General features: G+C 39.8%; 1 protein-coding gene across 2 annotated transcripts; it reads right to left on the bottom strand.

Moving 5' to 3' along the window:
• Positions 1-6,611: 6,611 nt before the first annotated feature.
• On the bottom strand, positions 6,612-15,783 carry LOC132383433 (gap junction beta-4 protein-like). 2 transcript variants are annotated; one of them, XM_059954384.1, is made up of 3 exons: positions 15,710-15,757; positions 15,147-15,209; positions 6,612-7,457 (listed from the first exon to the last, which is right to left on the bottom strand). In XM_059954384.1, exon 3 carries the CDS (start codon positions 7,427-7,429, stop codon positions 6,692-6,694), a length of 738 nt encoding a protein of 245 aa, XP_059810367.1. In that variant the 5' UTR covers positions 7,430-7,457; positions 15,147-15,209; positions 15,710-15,757; the 3' UTR covers positions 6,612-6,691. The 2 variants fall into 2 exon arrangements, with proteins under 2 accessions (XP_059810367.1, XP_059810368.1); XM_059954385.1 differs by lacking the exon at positions 15,147-15,209 and having other exon boundaries at positions 15,710-15,783.
• Between the last annotated feature and the right edge of the window lie 4,219 nt (positions 15,784-20,002).

The raw sequence follows: 20,002 nt of genomic DNA, 5'->3' as shown, positions 1-20,002 counted from the left end.
CCTAGGCTGGCAGATTTAAACTCAGTTTGGCTTTGCTGAGGAGTGTGGAGGTTGAATATTCACGGTTAGTGAATAGTTATATTGGAAAGTTAATGGCAAAGTGTGTCATGGAGAAAACCTCAGTATGTTTGTAAATTTTTGTACGTTTGTTCTCATTTGTCTATTGTAAATACTTTTCTCTTCACAACTTTTGGGCAGATTTTGCTCTTTTTTTTTCCCACCCAGCACTGACATGCTGCTGTGGCTTACAATTTTTTTTTGAACTGGTGATTCTCGTCGGGCACGCTTACCCACCCGATAGCAAGGTGTGGCAATAAGTATTGCTGTGAATCTGCTTTGGATGAAATATGACTCGTTCCAGAAGGGCCATGAGAAAACGTGTGCATAATAAAATAGAAAAGCAGAAATATGGGAGCAGGGGTAGGTCACTCTAACTCAAGATTGTTCTGTCCTTCAATATGGTCGTGGCTGGTTTGCCCCAGGCCTCACCTCCTTTTCTGTGCTAGTTTCCCACAGCCTTCAATTTCCTGATCTTTCAAATGTTTATCTACTTCCTTTTTAAATGACCTCCATGATCTCGTTTCCACAATCTTCTGGGCTAGAGAATTCCAGAGATTCACTACCCTCTGTAAGAAAGAGTTTCTATGCACTTGGGTTTAAAATGGCCACCCCCTAATCATGTAACCATGCCTCCACTGTTCAAGATTCTCTCATACATAGAAGAACTTTGACTTCCACCCTTCTATCTCCCCTCATTATCTAATATGTTTCTAAAAGACCACTCATTATTCTTCTGACTTCTAAGTAATCTCAATCTAACTTCTTTATCTGCTTATGATAGATGACCTTCTCATTAAAAGAATTAACCTATTGCAATTCTTGTTGCTGAGGATTGCTGAGAATCTTTAATTCTGGATATGGGATCTCCATATATTAAATGTCAGCAATTAGTGAGTAAGTTGACCTGGTATTTTGAAAAATAGCTTGCGAACAATTGCGGTGTAACCGTAATGAGGATGTTTTCTTCTTTAAGATGAACAAAGATGTTGGTTATTGTTTCTGATGTTCTACTTGACTTGAATCTTTAACGTAGACGCCTAATTCCAGAAAATCAAAAGTCATTGTGAAGGACTAGTTTTATTGTAATTATCTTCTGCTTCTGAATAATAAATTGAAATGCTGCCAGTGAATGAACAGATTTTAATCTACTGACAGCTCTTTTGTTCAAATTGCATAATAGTAAAGGTGATAAGTTAATGCTCTGAACTCTTAAATTGAGCCACAATAGATTGTGCTGATCTTTTTAAACAAGCAATGATGACTTTTGAGCTGCAAGAGATCTGGCAGCTTCCAGCGACTTTACAAATCCAAATACTTCTCTGCAAACGTACAGCAATGTGACACTTCATCCATCAGACTCTTGGGCCCAATACATTCTGGGATTTGTGCTCTTTTCTAATGCCACCCATACAAAGAGGATTTTGTTTTATTGAAGGGAATGATCAAACATTGATTATAGTTTAAGTGCCTTGTGGGATCACGGGATAAAGTTTTGACTAGAGGTGAACTTTGACAAAACCTTCTCAGTCCAATGAAAAGTTGATTATTTTAGGAAGAGAAAAATGAACTCAAATTAATTTCTACTGCAAATTGGGACATTTTTGTGTTTTGCAGATTTAAGCAATAAACAAAAAAATCTATTCTAGTAACCAAATGTTTTAAAAAAAATTTATAGAAAGGTTGGATTGGATGGTAGTTGTTCCACAGTTCCTGAATAAAACTGAATGGTGTATTCAATTGCACGTTGCAGATCATAAAAGAGAGCTAACTCCATAATTCCTATGGCTGCCTGTAAGGAGTTTGTGCATTCTCTCTGGTACTGTGTGGGTTTCCTCCGGGTGGTCCACTTTCCTCCCTCAGCCCCCAAGATTTACCAGTTGGTAGGTTAATTGGTCATTGTAAATTGTCCCGTGAATAGGCTAGGGTTAGTCTGGGGTTAATGGGAGGCATGGGTTGAAGGGCCAGGAGGGTCTATTCTGCTCTGCATCTCAATAAATAAATTAATAAACGATTTGGAAAATTTCTACGTGATTTTGCATGTGGTTAATTGACTGAATTCTTGAACTAATTTTTCTTAGATCATTAACGGTATAGCTAAATATGGCTAATTACAAGAGGCATAGAGTCATGTACCAGTTATATTGCACAGACAGAGGCCCTTTGTGCCAACATTTTCAGTGATAATCAAGCACCTACATACACTAATTCTATTTACATGCATTTTACACAGCCTTCAAAGCCCTGAAAACTCAAGTACCCATTAGATCGTTATTAAATATTGTGATATTACTTACTTTTTAAATATTGTCATGTACCCATCTCAACCAGTTCATTCCATATAATGATCACTGTCTGGGAGTAAAAACTGCTCCTCAGATTCCTATTATATCTCTTCTCTCTCCTGAAATTTTTGCCTTTCAGTTCTTGATTCCAGAACCCTGGGAAATAGACTCTGCACATTGATTCTATCCATGCCCCTCAAGAGTTCACATACCTCCATAAGTTCACCCTTCATTTTCCTAAGCTGCAATGAAAAAAGTTTCATCCTGTTCAATTTAGGATCTTAGTTTCTGGACCATCTTCCTTTTGCCACAACTAGCTTCAAAACTACAAATTTGAGGTCCTATTCCCCCAAATGCTACTGCAACCACTTGCCCAGGTACGTTCCTAAAGGTTAGGCTCTGTGCAACACCTTCTTGAAGTTTCTTTGCTTGTTTGTGACCACTTTAAGAGAAATATATTGGTAACCTGCCTGAAGCTTGGAGGGACAAACCGAGATCTCCAGAATTCTTTTGAAGATCAACTAAAACCAAAGGTTGGTTTACACCTGGCATGATAAAATAATGTTGATTTACTGAAACTGGTTGTGAGTGAAGTTGAAGATTGAATCTGCAGCAAGATGTGAACGTTTCCTGAGTTAATGTTTAATGTGGCTCAAAGGAAAAATAATTGCTGATACTATCAAGACAGTAATAAAAACCAAGTCAAAGGCCAATTTGACTTTAAGTTATTTAACATTTGATATTTTAAAGGGTCTCAGCTCAAAATGTCGACAGCACTTCTCCCTATAAATGCTGCCTGGCCTGCTGTGTTCCACCAGCATTTTGTGTTTGAATTCCCAGCATTTGCATATTTCCTCGTGTTTGAATATTTTAAAGAAAGATTATTATTGGGAGTCAAAGGTGATAAAGATAAAGTACTGTACACTGTGCTCAGTTCTGGTCGCCTCACTACAGGAAGGATGCGGAAGCCACAAAGATTGCAGAGGAGATTTACAAGGATATCACCTGGACTGGGGAGCATGTCATGAGAATAGGTTGAGTGAACTCTGCCTTTTCTCCTTGGGGCGACAGAGGATGAGAGCTGACCTGAGAGGTGTACAAGATGATAAGAGGCATTGATTGTGTGGATAGTCAGAGGCTTTTTCCCAAGGCTGAAATGGTTGCCACAAGAGGACACAGGTTTAAAGTACTGTAGGTACAGAGGAGATGTCAGGGGTAAGTCATTTACTCAGTGGTGTGTGTGTGTGGAATGGGCTGCTGGCAACAGTGGTGGAGGCGGATACGATAGGGCCTTTTAAGAGACTTTTAGATAGGTACATGAAGCTTAGAAAAATAGAGGGCTATATTTAAGCCTAGTAATTTCTAAAGAAGAGACATATTTGGCACAACTTTGTGGGCTGAAGGGCCTGTATTGTACTGTAGGTTTTCTATGTTTCTATGAAAACAAAGGAGTGATAATATGTTATCATCTATGAGGTGGGTTGAAAAGATAACTAAAAAAAACTGTGTCCATTTTTCCTAGTGAAACTTCAAATATTATTTATCACATCACAGGTGGTTTAGTCAAAAGTAATGCTAGCTACTCTGTTCCGAAACAGTTATGTTCAAAACATTCAGTTGGTGTGTTGGACACAGTGCCAATTTAGACTGTGGAACTGTGTCATGTGTGGCAGTACAAGTAGCCTGGGGCAAACAATAATGTATATTACATACTCCAGGATTGTGTTAATGAAATAGAGAAAGAAGGAGAATTAAGAATCCAAATGTCCATTTTATTGAAGCAGCAATGTTCATCACAGAATCCTAGATAGTTATTATAAAAGTAAGACTTATATATTTCAAATTAATGCATTTATTTTAAGATTTTCATAACATTTATACAAACATAACAATACAAATGTAACAGCATTAAAATACAAATAAATAAAGAAACTGACTTCATATTTATAGTAGACATCACAATCTCTGGATTCCTTTCATGCAAACTTTGAAAGGACACAGGAGACACAGGAGACTTCAGGTGCAGGGTTTTGACCTGAAATGTTGACTGTTCCTTTCTCCCACAAATGCTGCTCAACCTGCTGAGCTCTTACAGCAGACTGTCTAGTTGCTTTTGAAAGGACATTCTTGGACACAGACATAAGCACTTCAATTGGAAGAAAGGAATGATAGTGGGCAGAGATACTTCCCTCAATTCTAAGCAGTTGCACTTTTTTTGAATCTAGTCCATGCTGTAAAGTTAAATTTCTTTTTACATTTTTCTTGCCTTTGAGTTATTGATACTATCATTTTATGCTCACAGCAGAGTCTGTACATCTTACAATTTATACAATCCATCAATAGTAAATAAGTTTTGTGATGAAGCTATGCTTCTGAGAATGGCTTATACCTTATGTAATGTTTGCCAGGATTTGCTGCAAGAGATGATACTAATATTGTGCACTCATATTCAGCAAGCTTCTCTGAAATTTCACTGCATGAGTTTATCGCACAACGGCAGAGACAGCCTTACAGTGTTACAAGTTCTCAAGCATGAGAGAAAAGGAAGTAGCTCTGTATAAAATGTAAAGGTATTGTTTAATTTCTGGTGAATTTGCAGCGGTCAGTGAGTTCAGAGTAAAAAGCTAATGGTACAGTTAAACATCTGTTATTAAAGGTAGCAACTTGATTTATATCTACTTCCAATAGATTGGCTGCATTGTACTATCATGCTTTGTCTTAAGAACTATGGAACTTCAGAAAAAAGACAGCAATAAAAAATGATATTAAGGTTGATTTAACAGCAAAGCAAATCAACAGCTATTTTATATCACTCTGAACTAAAAATAAATGATGCTGATGTGACAATGATGTGTGCTCATCTTCCTACACTTTCCTGGCTGAGGGTATTAACCCTGCTCAACAAGCCTAGGGATGTTGCAGCAGTTAATGACATCCATTTCCTTTAGCCAGGATCACCCTTCCCTGCTGTCTTGTCTTTTAGTATTACCTTTTTCAGAGAGTTAACAACTGCCAGTATGAACATAGCATATAGTTTTTAAAATAATAAAAATAAAAATTTTATATAAAACATAAAAAAATGCATAGGTTTTGATAACATCATGTTTAATCAGATCATATTAGTTTCTCAAAGCATGAAAAGGAATATATTTCAAGAGATAGTATCGTTTGTCATTAAAAGCATCCAGAAGCAAACATGAAATTAAAGACTTTTTGGTGGTTCTGTCCATTAGAACATAGAGCACAGAGGAGTACAGCACAAGAGCAGGCCATTCGGCCCACAATGTTGTGCCCAACCGGCTGAATAGCAAATCAAAAACAATCAAACACTAATCCCTCCTACCTACATCATGCACATTTCCCTGCTTCCTCAGATCCATGTGCCTATCCAAATGTCTCTTAAAAGCCTCTAATGTATTTGCCTCTACCCCCACAACAGGCAGTGAATTCCTGGCATCCACCGCTCTCTCACCCTCACATTCCCTCCTAAGCCTACCCCCTCTCAACTTCAATGCATGCCTTCTGGTATTAGACACTACAGCAATGGTTTTGATTGACATTGCTTTTGGTACCTTTCCATTTCCTTGTAATAATTCAGGGATTTTAATGCAATTTGTTCTAAAAACTTAAATGTTTGCAGTGGTGATCACTCTGCTTGTACAGTGGTGGTGCATGCTCTTTGCATGGCAGTCAGATACTTTTAGAAATAAATAATTAACACAATGGGCAATGTAAATTGACTGAAAACTGCATTCAAGCATTCTCCATGGGTCCCTGAGCGTCAGCACTGACCTTTCCAACCAGGCTGTAAGCTGAAAGGAAATCTTGAAATACTTGTTTGTTCATGTGCAAACATTTCACTGGAACCTCCTGCATTGTTTTAGATACCAAAAGTTACAAATCATCTATAAAAAGCGCATTTGCTCTGGTGTATCTGGTCCAACCCCCAACAAGATTTAGAGTGTTAGGGGATCAGAAAAAACTCAGTTCTTTTCTCCATCAACATCTTTGCACAATTGTTTGGTCCTCAAGCAATCGTCTACTGGTCCTTTAACATGCAACAGGATGAAAATGGTGGAATCAAAATGAAGGATACATCAAAGGTTGGAGAAAGCTGTTATAGATACAAGTAATATTTGGTCGATATGGCAGAAAGATTTGAAATGGTTTAGTAGAAATATTCTTCATGAACATTAATAACAGGAGCAGGAACAGGTCATTGAGAACTCAAACCTGCCTAGTTTTCAATAATGTCATGTTTGATCGGATCATGTTAATTCTTCGAGGTATGAAATAGAAAATTAGTTTCATATTAGCTTTAGACATTATTAGATTTTGAGGTTCTGTGCTTATCCACTTTGCTTCTCAATACTCTCTCTGAAAAGTAGGTTTTGGTTCCTCTTTGACACACTTACCTCTTTTTTGAGCTTTTTGTTACAAGATTTAAAGCATCGTTTGAAAATTAGATAAAGTGTTTCAGAAATGTTGAGGAGAATGCAAATACTGGACCCTCCAACCATGAAGTATGTGAAGATCCGTTTCTCAGTAGGCTTGGCAATAAAACAATCTACTATATTTGGACAAGGGAACATAGGACACTTGACTAATCGAGGCAGGTAAAAACGATCATAAATACAATGAAGTATATACAAAGAACCAATTTCAAAAGCTGTTTTAAATATCAGACTCAGCAAATATGTCCACCAGAGCCCACCGTGCTTTTTCCCCATGTTTTTGTACAGCTGGCTACAATTTTCTCCATACTTCAACTTGTGTTTCCTCTCCCTTTCTTTCCGATAAGCCACATGCAAAACCACCAACAACGAAGGTGTGGTGATGCAGATCAGCTGTAAGGCCCACAGCCTAATGTGGGATATGGGGAAGTAGTGGTCATAGCAAGTGTTTGAACAGCCAGGCTGTAAGGTATTGCAGACAAAGTCACTCTGTTCATCGCCCCACACGCTCTCTGCTGCCACCACATAGACCAGAACTCTGAAGATGAAGACCACGGACAGCCAGATCCGCCCAAATCCAGTTGAGTATTTATTCACTCCACTGAGCACACCTTGTAACGTGCCCCAGTCCATGGCACGTGGAAAGTATTAACTTGTTGACCTAAAATACAAACAATAGACCACTTTATTTCTGCTTTTCATTTTCTCATGTGACTATCAGATAAGCAGGGTCTATTAACGATAAAAAAAACTAATAATCAGAAATGAGTATCACAGTGGCACCTTAAGAACAGAAATCAATCTTAATTGTAGGTACAAAAAATCCTGCAGGTGCTGGAAATCTTGATCAACACGCCACAACATCCAAAGAGCAGGGGTCCAAGAACTGATCTTTGTGGAACATGACTGGTCATTGACATCCAGGCAGAATATGCTCCATCTACTGTCACCTTCTGCATGCCAATTCTGTATCCATGGGGCCAGGTTTCTCTCGATCCCATGACTCCTGACTTTCTGAATGATCTTACTATTGGGAACCTTAGCAAACACCTTGCTAAAACTCATATAAACCATATCTACTACTCTACTTTCAACAATGTGCTTTTCAAATCCTCAAAGGGTTTGAGTCGCTCTCCTCTGAAAGGCTGCTGGGTTTGACCAGTTGCTTTCCCTGATGCTTTTGGAGATGTTATTGGAATTGGGAAATTTATGCATTGGACCATAGTTCAAGGTAACTGTAGATCATATTGGCCTCTTTCGGTTCTGTGTTTTTACTGGGTACTCACTCCTTCTTTCTTGTTGCTGACTGGCAAGCTGGGGTTTGGAGTTCTATGCTCTCGTTGCTGTTTCTCCATGTGGCAATATATTAATTTTTGTTTGAAGGAGGGGTTTGGGGTTTGTGGTTTTCTTTTTTTTTGTGTGGGGGGGTTAGACTGATGTCTTTTCTTTCAATTACTTTTTTTGTATTTTGTGGCTATCTGGAGAAGACAAATCTCAGTTGTATTTAGCATTCATACTTTAAAAAAGAACCTTTGAACATTTGAATTCAATCATGCTCATGAAGCATGACCTTCGTCTCATAATGCCATGGTGGCTATTGCTAATCAAACTATGCTTTTCCAAATACTTGTAAATCCTGTCTCCAGGAATTCTCTTTAATAATCTGCCTGTCACAGAAGTAAAACTGACTGGGTTTATAATTCCCAGGGTTATCGCTACTCTTTCTTGAAGTAAGGAATAAAATTTACAACTTTCCAATTATCTTTTACTATTCCTGTGGCCATTGAGGATGTAAAGAACATCTCTAAGGGCACAGCAATTTCCTCCCTTGTTTCCTGTGGTAACCTGATGCCCGATAAGCAGTTAAGGCCTGAAACTTTGAGTGATCAACATAGGCGCACCTCAGGAATGTGTGCTTAGCCCTTTGCTCTACTCTCTCTATACCCATGACTGTGTGGCTAGGTATACAGTAGCTCAAATGGCATCTACAAATTTGCTGAGGATACAGCCATTGTTGGCACAATCTCAGATGGAAATAAGATGGTGTACAGGAACAATGTATACCAACTAGGTGAATGGTGTTACAGCAACAGCCTTGCACTCAACATAGGTAAGACTAAAGAGCTGACTGTGGACTTCAGAAAGTATAGGACAAGGGATCATGAACCAGTCCTCAGAGTTCAGGAGTGGAGAGAGTGAGCAAATTCATGTTCCTGCCAATCAAGACCTCTGAGGATATAACCTGGTCCCAACATATTGATGCAGCTATAAAGAAGGCAAGACAGGGCTATATTTCATTAGGACTTTCAGAAGATTTGGTTTGTCATGTAAGATACTTGACAATTACTACAGATGTACTGTGGAGAGCATTCTGACGGTGCATTGCTGCCTGGTATGAGGGTGGGGAGGGGCAGCTATGGCACTGGACTGAAAGAACCAACAGAAAGTTGTAAAATTAGTCAGCTCCTCTCGGGTCCTAGTCTCCACAGAATCCAACCCATCTTCAAGGAATGATGTCTCAGAACGTCAGCATCCATCATTAAGGACAGGACAGGACAAGACAACTTCCATACCAGGTTGTGATTCACCCTAGAAGAATGCTTTCTACGGTGCACCTATTAAAAATTAGTGAGGGTTTTAGGGGACAGGCCACATTTCTTCAGCTTTCTCAGGAAGTAAAAGCGCTGGTGGGCCTTCTTGGCAGCGGACTTTGCTTGGTTAGACCAAGTCAGGTCATTTGTGATATTCACCCAAGGAACTTAAAGCTTTTGACCTGTTCCACCTGCGCACCACCGATGTAGATGGGGTTGTGTGGTCTGCTACTCCTTCTGAAGTCAACAACCAATTCCTTCGACTTGCTGACATTGAGGGGTAGGTTATTGTCTTTGCACCATGCAACCAGGTTCTTAATTTCCTCTCTGTACTCAGACTCATCATTATCCAAGATACAGCCTACAATTGTGGTGTCATCAGCAAACTTATATATTGAGTTCGATGGAAACTTGGCGACACAATCATGGGTGTACAGTGAGTACAACAGGGGGCTGAGTACACAGCCTTGCGGGGCACCGGTGCCATGTTCCTGCCTATCAAGACCTATGAACTTCCATTGGATAGGAGACACAGAAACACGTAGTGCTTCAAGAACAGCATTTCCCTTCAACCTCTCGATTCTTGAGCTGCCCTGCACAACTGTCATCACTGCCTTAACATAGCAATACAATGACATCTTCGACTGTTTTGCACTACAATTGAAATGCTTTTCTCAGTTCTAAATGAGTTCTTTCTTGTTTAATTTTGCAAAATTTATACAGTATTTATTTTATGCTTTCCTTGTGAATAAACGCCACGTGCCTGTGATGCTGTTGTAACCCTTTCATGGCATCCATGCTTTCATATAACCGTATATGACACTGTACTTGAGTTTTCACTCTGGTTAAAAATATTATGTTGAGAATGTATTTCATTTTACTTGTATCCCAATTTTATTTTGTGCTGATGTCAATGAAAAGCACCAACAGGGAGTAAGCTGCAAATGGCAGATCTGAGCTGACTGTTATTGGGCAAACAAATTTCAGTTTTCTCTTTGTACATTCCTTCACCTCTGAAATTTGACTTCGAGCCCAACCTAAGCGAATGAAAACAAGATGTCCCAAGGAGAACCAGGTATTGCCCCAGGATCTTTATTTTGAATATACCGAGTGGCTTTTAGTAGTATTTGAAGGAAAGATAAACCAGTGCCTAGAGGTGAAGAGATCTAGTGAGAACAACATAAGAACTAGGAGCAGGAATCGGCCATCTGGCCCATCGATCCTGCTTCAGCATTCAATAAGATAATGGCTGATCCGACCATGAATTCATCTCCACCCACCTGCCTTTTCCCCATAACCCTTAATTCCCCTACTGTGCAAAAATCTATCCAACCTTGGCTTAAATATATTTACTGAGGTATTCCACTGCTTCGTTGGGCAGAGAATTCCACAGATCCACCACTCTCTGGGGAAAGCAGTTCCTCCTCATCTCCGTCCTAAATCTACTCCCCGAATCTTGAAGCTATGTCTAGTCTCACCTTCCCGTGGAAACAGCTTTCCTGTTCCTATCTTAACTATTCCTTTCATAATTGTATATCTTTATATAAGATTTCCTCTCATTCTTCGGAGTTCCAGTGAGTACAGTCCCAGGCGACTCAATCTCTCCACGTAGTCTAACACCCTAATCTCTGGAATCAACCTGATGAACCTCCTCTGTACTGCCTCCACACCTGCCTCTGATCGACTTGGTGAGGTGCTTCGAGCAGCCGCAACTACAATGAGCATAAACCCCAAAACTAAACACAAAATGCTGGAGGAACCGAGCAGGTCAGGCAGCATCTATGGAAGTGAACATATTGGGCCAGGACACCTTCTTCAGGACTGGGAAGGAAGGGAGAAGACACTTGAGTAAAAAGATGGGGGCAGGGGAAAGAGGATAGCTAGAAGGTGATAGGTGAAGCCAGGTGGGTAGAAAAAGAAGAGGGCTGGAGAGGAAGGAATCGGATTCGAGAAGAAAGTGGACAGTAGGAGAAAGGGAACTAGGAGGGGATCCAGGGGGAGGTGATAGGCAGGTGAGAAGAGGTCAGAGGCAAGAGTGGGGAAGAGAAGAAGAGGTGAGGGGGAGGGACATTTTTTAAACTGGAAAGAGAAATCAATATTTTTGCCATCATGCCATAAGTTTGGGAGCTACCCTGACAGAACTTAAGGTGCTTCTCCTCCACCCGAGGTGGCCTCAATATGGCACACGAGGCTGTGGACCAATGTGTAGGAATGGGAACAAGAATTAAAATGTTTGGCAACCGGGAAGTTCTGCTTTTGGCAGATGGAGCAGAGGGCCTCGATGAAGTGGTCCTCCAATTTACGACGATTCTGGCCAATGTAGAGGAGACAGCATCAGGAGCATGAGACACAATAGACCTGAATCACAGGTGAAGTTTTACCTCACCTAGAAGGACTTTTTTTGGGGCCCTGAATGGAGGTGCAGGAGGAGGTAGATAGACAGGTGTAGCACTTTAACTGCTTGTGGGGATAAGTGACATGAGGGAGATGAATAAACCAGGGAATCAAGGAGGGAGAGATCCCAGTTGAGATGTGTTGGTGGTAGGAACCCTTTGGAGATAGTGGAAGGTGCAGAGAATGATGTTTGGATGTGAAGGCTCTTGGGCAATAGGTAAGGACAAGAGGAACTCCCAACTTAATAGATCAGATATTTGACATGATGTAATTTCATCCATCTGGCCTGCAAGTGGCAGGAGGATGGAGTGAAGTGGCAGGAGGATGGGGTGAGAGCAGATACTTGGGAAATGGAGGTGGTGCAGATGAGGGCAACATCAATGACAACCCCATAAGTTGTCATACTCCAGAATTTGTATCATACCTGGCAGCTAACTGAGTCAAACTGTTCAGCTTGTACACATACACCTGTACACATTCTGCCCTTTGTTTTAAACAAAATGCGATATGTGACAGAGTTTAACACTTTTCTTGGGCACAATGCCTAGATTCAGGGAAAGCTGCTAAAGTTCTTAACTGATAACTAATGAGGATGTGAAGACCTATTGGGTATAAATAGCCACAGTTACTCTCACTGAAGGTAGATTATACTCTAACTACCTAATCTTCCAAGACTTGTTCGTTTCCCTGTTTATTCTCCATGGCAAGTCTAGCTGCCAATATCCATTACTTGCGCAGTTGGTAGCCTCTCCCTACCAAGGAGAAGATACTTCTAACAAAGAGGTTTAAAACACAATTCATTAATTTTCAGTTTAAATCCAAACAGCACTCTTAAAACACAATTACAATTCACAGAAGATTTCTATTTTAAACATTGCCAAATTATAAACCATTTCTAAAACACAAAGCATTTCTTAAAAAAAAGACAGCACAATGGAGTTCCAAAACACAGATATAATTCCCATAAACTAAAAAGACATATTCTCACGTTGCAGAAGAATCAGTCGTCCATCACAAAAATTGACGCCAGAGGAAAGGATTCTAGTTCACTCCGTACTTCCATATTTCTTGACGTTCCTTACCCCATTTCTAAAATGCCTGAACTGCTCTCTATATCTGTACTCTTTTCCTTCCACTTGAGTGACTTCACCCGTGTACAATAATTCCGCAGCTATCTTTTTAACGCAAATGGTCTAAAAGCATCTTGGAGACTCACTGTAGATCTCAGCTTAATGTTCAGAGTTTGCAATTAATGCTGTAAATCTAATTTCCAGAGGACAGAAAACTCCCAACTTAATAGATCAGTTGCTTGATATGATAAGTGATTTTATCCATCTGGTCTGCAAGCTTCTTTGAACTAAACAACTTGGAGTCAGCTTGTCCATTTGAAACAACTCAAATTAAATTACATTGTCCTACGCTGCATTCTCAAGCAGCATTAAACTAGGTGCAGTGAGCTACATCCTACTTCTCACTAAGCATCTTCTAAATACAGAGTTTGTTTGCAAAGCTGTGTTAACTTCAGACTGATTTCTGCTTGCCACTTACCCCTACAGAACTGAAGACTGGCTTCTATTTATGACCAGAAAATGAGCAAACTGTTAATTGGAAGTTTATTTACATAATTTTGATGTTTTAAGTGGCAGCCTCTGTGTTTAGAAAGTAAGATTAGCAATCAACCCTGAAATGAATATCCATCACAATGGAACGTTCTGGAAACCCATATGCTTAGGCAGCAACAGAATTAGTTAACCTGACTAGTGTGACCAATTATGACATTGACTGAAATTTTCCATCAGAGAAGACCATGACAGATAATCACAGACAAGCCTGAACAATTTGAGAACCAGCTGTGGGCACACAAAAAAAAACGTCCTCTGCTGGCTTCTATGTAAATGTGATGTTTACAATAAATATAACATCTGACTGAAATATGGATTCGTTCCAATGCCTAGACTGGTTAGATTGGATATGGGCATTGTGTGATAATGTATTAAAACTTAAAGTTATTATGTGAAGTCATTGGAAATAAAGGCTTCAGGTTAAGATTCTCTGAAGCTCTCTTTCTCCATAAAACTTTGGAGGTTACATCAAATGAAAGTTTCAAAGCTGAAACTGGTGGAAGTTTGATCGGCAAAAACATTTTGGATTACAGACCATGATGAATAGAAGGATACAGCTGAACCACGATCTAATTGGATAATGAGCAGGCTTCAGAAAGTGAATAGTCCGTTCCTCTCCCTACTCCCTACGTTGCTCAAAAAATTAACAAGAAGTAGAATGAAGCATCTTGTGATTTATTTAAGTGGAGCTGGGAGAATTGAACAAAACGCAGCCACGCTTTTTCCTAAGCTACTTGCAGCGTGCCTTCAAGTCTAGCCCTACCCAACAACGAAAAGATTAGCATTGTCGAAGTGCTGCAGTATGCTGAAGTTGAACAAAATGTTCGCAAGAAATGGGTTGTATTTTCACTCACTAGCTTTCTCAGTTATACTCAAGCTACGTTCCTTTCCACTTTAACTTTCTCTGGTCCCAATTATAGTGCTGTCTTTCCATTCATTTTTGTCTTTTTCTTGCCAATGTAGTTTTTTTTTTGCTTTATACATAAGGGCAAGTATTATCTTATTGTCATTTTACCAGCTCGTCCCTAAAATCCAGCCACCATAAGATATCAAGAACTGTTACAATAGAGTACATAGATGTTCACTATGGGGGAAAAAAGGAAGTTCTTTTCTTCGTATGCAGAGTTTAACACTGTTTTTGCCTGTCATCTGTAGTTTTGTTGGTTGGACTCTTGCATCTGTGTGGAAAAACTTATGGGTTCAAATCCCTTTCCGACATTTTAGTCATACATATCTCAGCCGACATGCCAGTGTGGTAACACAGGAGTAAAGAAGGTGCAGAAGGAAAATATAATTTCCTCAAGATGAGACAGATAGTGACTCTGTCTGATTTTAACTATCAAAATGATAAATCAAAGCCCTCTCAATGAATGCAGAATGGTTGCAAGTTGAGGGAAGAGAGGACAAAAGAATTAGGAGATTCTTTTCAAACATTATCAATAAACCTTTGAGAAAAGAGTTTCAAGCATCACCAATATGATGAGGTTATTGAGAGAAAGTTCCCTCAAGATGTTGAATTCTGGCAAATTTTCTGTTTTAGCTAAAACGTTAAATCCAAGATATTGATTTTTGAGCTTACTCCTGGTTCATTGGGTCACACTCACAGTCAATCAGATTTAAAATAATCCCAGTGAAGGTTAATGAATACTCGGGTTTAAGGTGTAACTTTAAATCACTAAAACAGAATACTCAAGAGTTTGCAAAATTGGGCCATTATTCAACAGTAATGGCTAATGTACATACCCTTTATTCTTTACCCATGTCCTTTATTAATCAGTCTCTTCCTCCATTGGCTTCCAGGGATGTCTCTAATGAGGTGCAGATATAAAAGTAACAAGACAGCTAAAGGGACTTGTTTGTAAAATGAGTCACCCCACATTTCACTGATAAATTATTTCTGGTATCATTGTAATTGGGGAGATCCAATTACTGACAAGTATTTATACATTTATAATTCCTTCTCAAAGCAGTTGTTTGTCAGAGAGAACAGACACAGTTTTAATTGAAAATCCTTTCTGAATTCTAGCACCTACAAATCCCCTTGATATGATACTGGAGTCACTGTAGAGTTTGATTTTAAAAGTGAGTGTGTAGATATTTAAAAAATACTAATTGGATGCCATGTGCCCAGTGAAACATCAGCCTCCTATTCTCCGGCGACTGCTTTTGTCAGTAATGAAGGATTTAGTGTATCAGCTAAACATACATCTAGATTAAATAAAAACAGAAGAGTTCCTTTTTATTTGCTCCTGGAAAATGAAGGAAGCTTGAAGGACACAAAAGTAAGGAAGTTCAGAGATACTTACCAGAGAGTTTAGGAACTACAGGCTTCCAGGTCCTCAACCATGTAGAAGCACCAAATCAGATTAGCAGAAACCTGAGTGCATTCTGATTTTCTTCACTACCTATGAATGTTTTGGCTGACGTTCAGTTTTATTCATGTTACCCTGCAACGGGGTGTGCCTGGATTTTTGTTCGGCTTGGGTTGGGTCAGAGAATGGAGGATGTTTTTGAGGGCATTACTTTGAGGAACGTATATCATCACCAGCATGAATCATCTCCCAGACATCTATAATGTAAAATGTGCTCCGCATAGAATGGGTGATGAGCTTTTTGAAAGCCAGCCAAAGTCACATAAATTGCTTCTTTGCTGCATATTACAGAGGTGAATGATTGATTCTGCTGACAGTGGGATTAACTTGTAAATATATATATTTTATGGGACAATTTAAGGGCTTATCAGTTTCAGTACTTGATCTTCATGTTTAACACTTTCTATTGAGCAGAAATTCCAAGCACACCCAGTTCAATTATAGTGTAATTCAATACTTGACGAATTTCCCTTCTCCCTGTTGATAAATGCAGAAAATCCACTTTCAGAAGGAGGCTGTCCTTAAAGTCAGTTTACCATCTTTATTTCCGGAACCTGCAATCCTTTTGGGATGGGCTTCTGTTACAATCAATCCACAGTTCTCATCTCCTATTCAAATGAGGTGGTTTTTATCCTTTTATACCCTGTCCCTCTGTATTTATCGTTAAAATTTGGAAATGGCAAAGCATAATCTCAATAGCCGCTTTATAAGGTACTTCCTGTACATTATGAAGTGGCTGCTGAGAGTATCTTCGTGGTCTTCTGCTGCTGTAGCCCATGCAGTTCAAGGTTCGACATGTTGTGTGTTCAGAGATGGTCTTCTGAACACTACTGTTGTAAAGTGTGGTTATTTGAGTTACTGTTACCTTTCTGTCAGCTTGAACCAGTCTAACTATTCTCCTATGACCTCTTTAACAAGGCATTTTGGTTCAAAGAACTACTGCTCACTAGATGTTTTCTTTTTGTTAGTTGCATCATTATTTGTTACCCCTAGAGACCATTGTGCATGAAAATCTGAGCAGATCAGCATTTCCTGAGGTACACAAAACACCCTACCTGGCACCATTCCACAGTCAGTCACTTAAATGGGGTGGCACTACAGTGTAGAGGTTAGTACAATGCTTTACAGTGGGTGACCCTGGTTCAATTCCTGTCCCTGCCTGTAAGGAGTTTCCTCTGGGTGGTCTGGTTTCCTCTCACAAGAGTACAATAATGTTAAAACTGTATAAGGCATTGGTGAGGCCAAATTTGGAGTATTGTGTACAGTTCTGATCACCAAATTATAGGAAAATGTCAACAAAATAGAGACAGTACAGAGGAGATATACTAGAAAGTTACCTGGGTTTCAGCACCTAAGTTACAGAGAAAGATTGAACAAGTTAGGTCTTTATTCTTTGGAGCGTTGAAGGTTGAGGGGGGACTTGATAGAGGTATTTAAAATTATGAGGGGGATAGATAGAGTTGACATGGATAGGCTTTTTCCATCGAGAGTAGGGGAGATTCAAACAAGAGGATATGAGTTGAGAGTTAGGGGCAAAAGTTTAGGGGTAACACGAGGGGGATCTTCTTTACTCAGAGTGGTAGCTGTGTGGAACGAGCTTCTGGTAGAAGTGGTAGAGGCAGGTTTGATATTGTCATTTATAAAAAAAAATGGATAGGTTTATGGACATGAAAGGAGTGGAGGGTTATGGGCTGAATGCTGGTTGGTGAGACTCAGTGAGAGTAAGCGTTTGGCACGGACTAGAAGGACCCAGATGGCCTGTTTCTGTGCTGTAATTGTTGTATGGTTATGGTTAATCCAAAGGCATACCAGCTAGTAAATTGTCCCATGATTGAGCTAGGGTTAAATCGGCGCATCGCTGGGTGGCACGACTCGAAGGGCTGGAAGGGCCTATTTCCTGTCGTATCTCAATAGAATAAAATAAATCACATTTATTTCCTATTCTGATGTCTGGTCTGAACAACAACTGGACCTCTTGACCATGTCTGTGTGCTCTTATGTATTGGGTTGCTGCCAGATCATTGGCAGATTAGATATTTGCAATAATGATCTGGTGTGCAGGTGCATCTGTAAAGTGACCACGGAGTGTAGGCTGGTAGGTGGCGTTTATTTGTTGCTTTGGATATTTCCACTTTGGTTGAGACTGCCAATATAATTTAAGTTTGCTACAAGCAGAGGATAAGGAGTGAAAGCATTGCAGTGTCCTAATTTTTAAAGGGCATTTGTTTATCTCCACATTTTCAAACTATTGCAAGAATAGCACCTCTATTTCAAAAATATTCCCTTCTTAATACAGCATGAAAAAGTCTTATCTGTAGTTGGTTAATGAATTAGAAAAAGTAAAACTTTAGAGACTTTAAGAGAACTTTAATTTCTACTTGCAGAACAGTGGTATTAAGAGGGCTATGACATTTTTACCTCACTGAACTACAGCAAAGTTGTGAGATAAATAGTCGGATTCTACAAGTGGTTTCTACTGTGCTTCTTTGATGTTCATCACTGTTTGCCTCCTCCTGTTCTGAGAAACCTTGTGGAGCTGAAGACCTCAAGTATCCTTTACCACTTCCTGTTCTGTCAGAAGATCACATGCACAAAGCCACACTAGCGAGTTAAACCCATGATCGAAATTCACATTTCTGTGTGCAGTGGGAAAACAGTATTAGTCGATGAACATTCTTCAATTATCTTGTAAACTGAGAGTTTCATGGCCTTTTCATTTCAAACAAAAATGTTGCAGTCCTCTTGAGAGTCAATTAAGATTAACATCTACCACCTCTTCCCCACCCCTTGCTGCACAGTTGTACATCAATAGTGCTATTGCCTTGTGGCACCAAAGACTCGGAGTTAATCCTAACCTTGGATACACTCTGTAACATGTAAATATCCTGCATGTGCTCCAGTTTTCTCCCACATTCCAAATTTGGCCTAAGTTAGAAGGAGATGAGTTATACAGCTCACGTTACATGCACATGTAGGTCAAATCTTTGAGTGATTATGCAGGAAGTTTGAAGTTAATAACTCATCTCCTTCTACCTTAAGCCATGAACTTATCAATCACCCCATTGTGGACACTTCCTGGAGGTCCAAGATCCGTTTGCTCCACGACTGCTGAACTAAGTGTGTAACTGTAGGAGGGAAATATGTTGAAAAATAAATTGCTAGATTTTTCTAAAATTGACTCCTTCTAGCTTAGGCCACGAACTTATCAATTACCCCTTGAATGTCAATGTATATTAATTCTAGAGCAGGGGTTCCCAGCCTGGGGTCCATAGATTCCTTTCTTAATGGTATTAGTCCATGGCATTTAAAAAGTTTGGAACCCCTGCTCTAGAGCGCAGGTGAGCGGTAGAATCAGGGGGAAGTTGACAGGTGGGATTGATGTAGGATTGCTGTAAGCAGGTGAACTGGCCAGCACAGATTCAAATAGCCAGCATGCTGTTTCTTTGAGGAATGTCGCCGAAACAACAGGAGAAACAGGGCAATCAATTAAATGCCTTCTGAGCAAAGTTGTCTGTTCTCCAACAGCAACTACAGTTGAAAAGCAGATGTACCTATGTTTAAGATCTTCTAGATAAAATATTATAAAAATGCGGTTAAACAGTCCGGATCATTCTAAGGTTGAGAAAGATATGACTTAAGTCAATGTCACTTAAGTCTCATGAATCCGCTGCAAAGTTTGCATTCCTCCTGCCGGTGGTGCTGTTGCATACCGTGACTTCCAGCTGATCAGCAATGCCACCCACAGAAAATCAAATTGTGTTGGGAGTGAAGAGATTTTCTGCTCTGATGGACCGGCTACGGGCAAAAAACCTGTCAGCCGGATTAGAGAACTGTTAAAGGTAGAGTAGTACTTTGTGGATGGATCTTGTTTAGGGTTGCGGGAAAATGTAAATGAGATCAGAGTCATCTCACCCTGCAGCTTCTTAGTTCGGCATCATCAGCGCCTGCCAATTTTGAAGTAAAGTTGCCCAATATCCAGACTCGAGCAGAGAAGTTGCATCAGACCAGTTGTCCCTCATCTTGAAGATACGAGTGATAACAGATGCCAAAAAGCAGCCGAAATGGAGGGTCTTAACTTGAAGCGTCTGTTGTCCGTTTTCCTCCACAGGTGCTGCCTAAGGAGAGGAGCAGCGGCATTAGAGCTGATGCCTTTGGGGTGTGAAGGTTAAATCTAGGTGGAACGAAAGGACCACATGGCTCTTGCAAAGTGTAAATTCAAGTTCTTTA

The sequence above is a fragment of the Hypanus sabinus genome, chromosome 30, assembly GCF_030144855.1.
Source record: "Hypanus sabinus isolate sHypSab1 chromosome 30, sHypSab1.hap1, whole genome shotgun sequence".
NCBI classification, from domain to species: Eukaryota; Metazoa; Chordata; class Chondrichthyes; order Myliobatiformes; family Dasyatidae; genus Hypanus; species Hypanus sabinus.
Note: the sequence above shows the minus strand (reverse complement) of the source record. Positions and strands in the feature narration are given on the sequence as shown.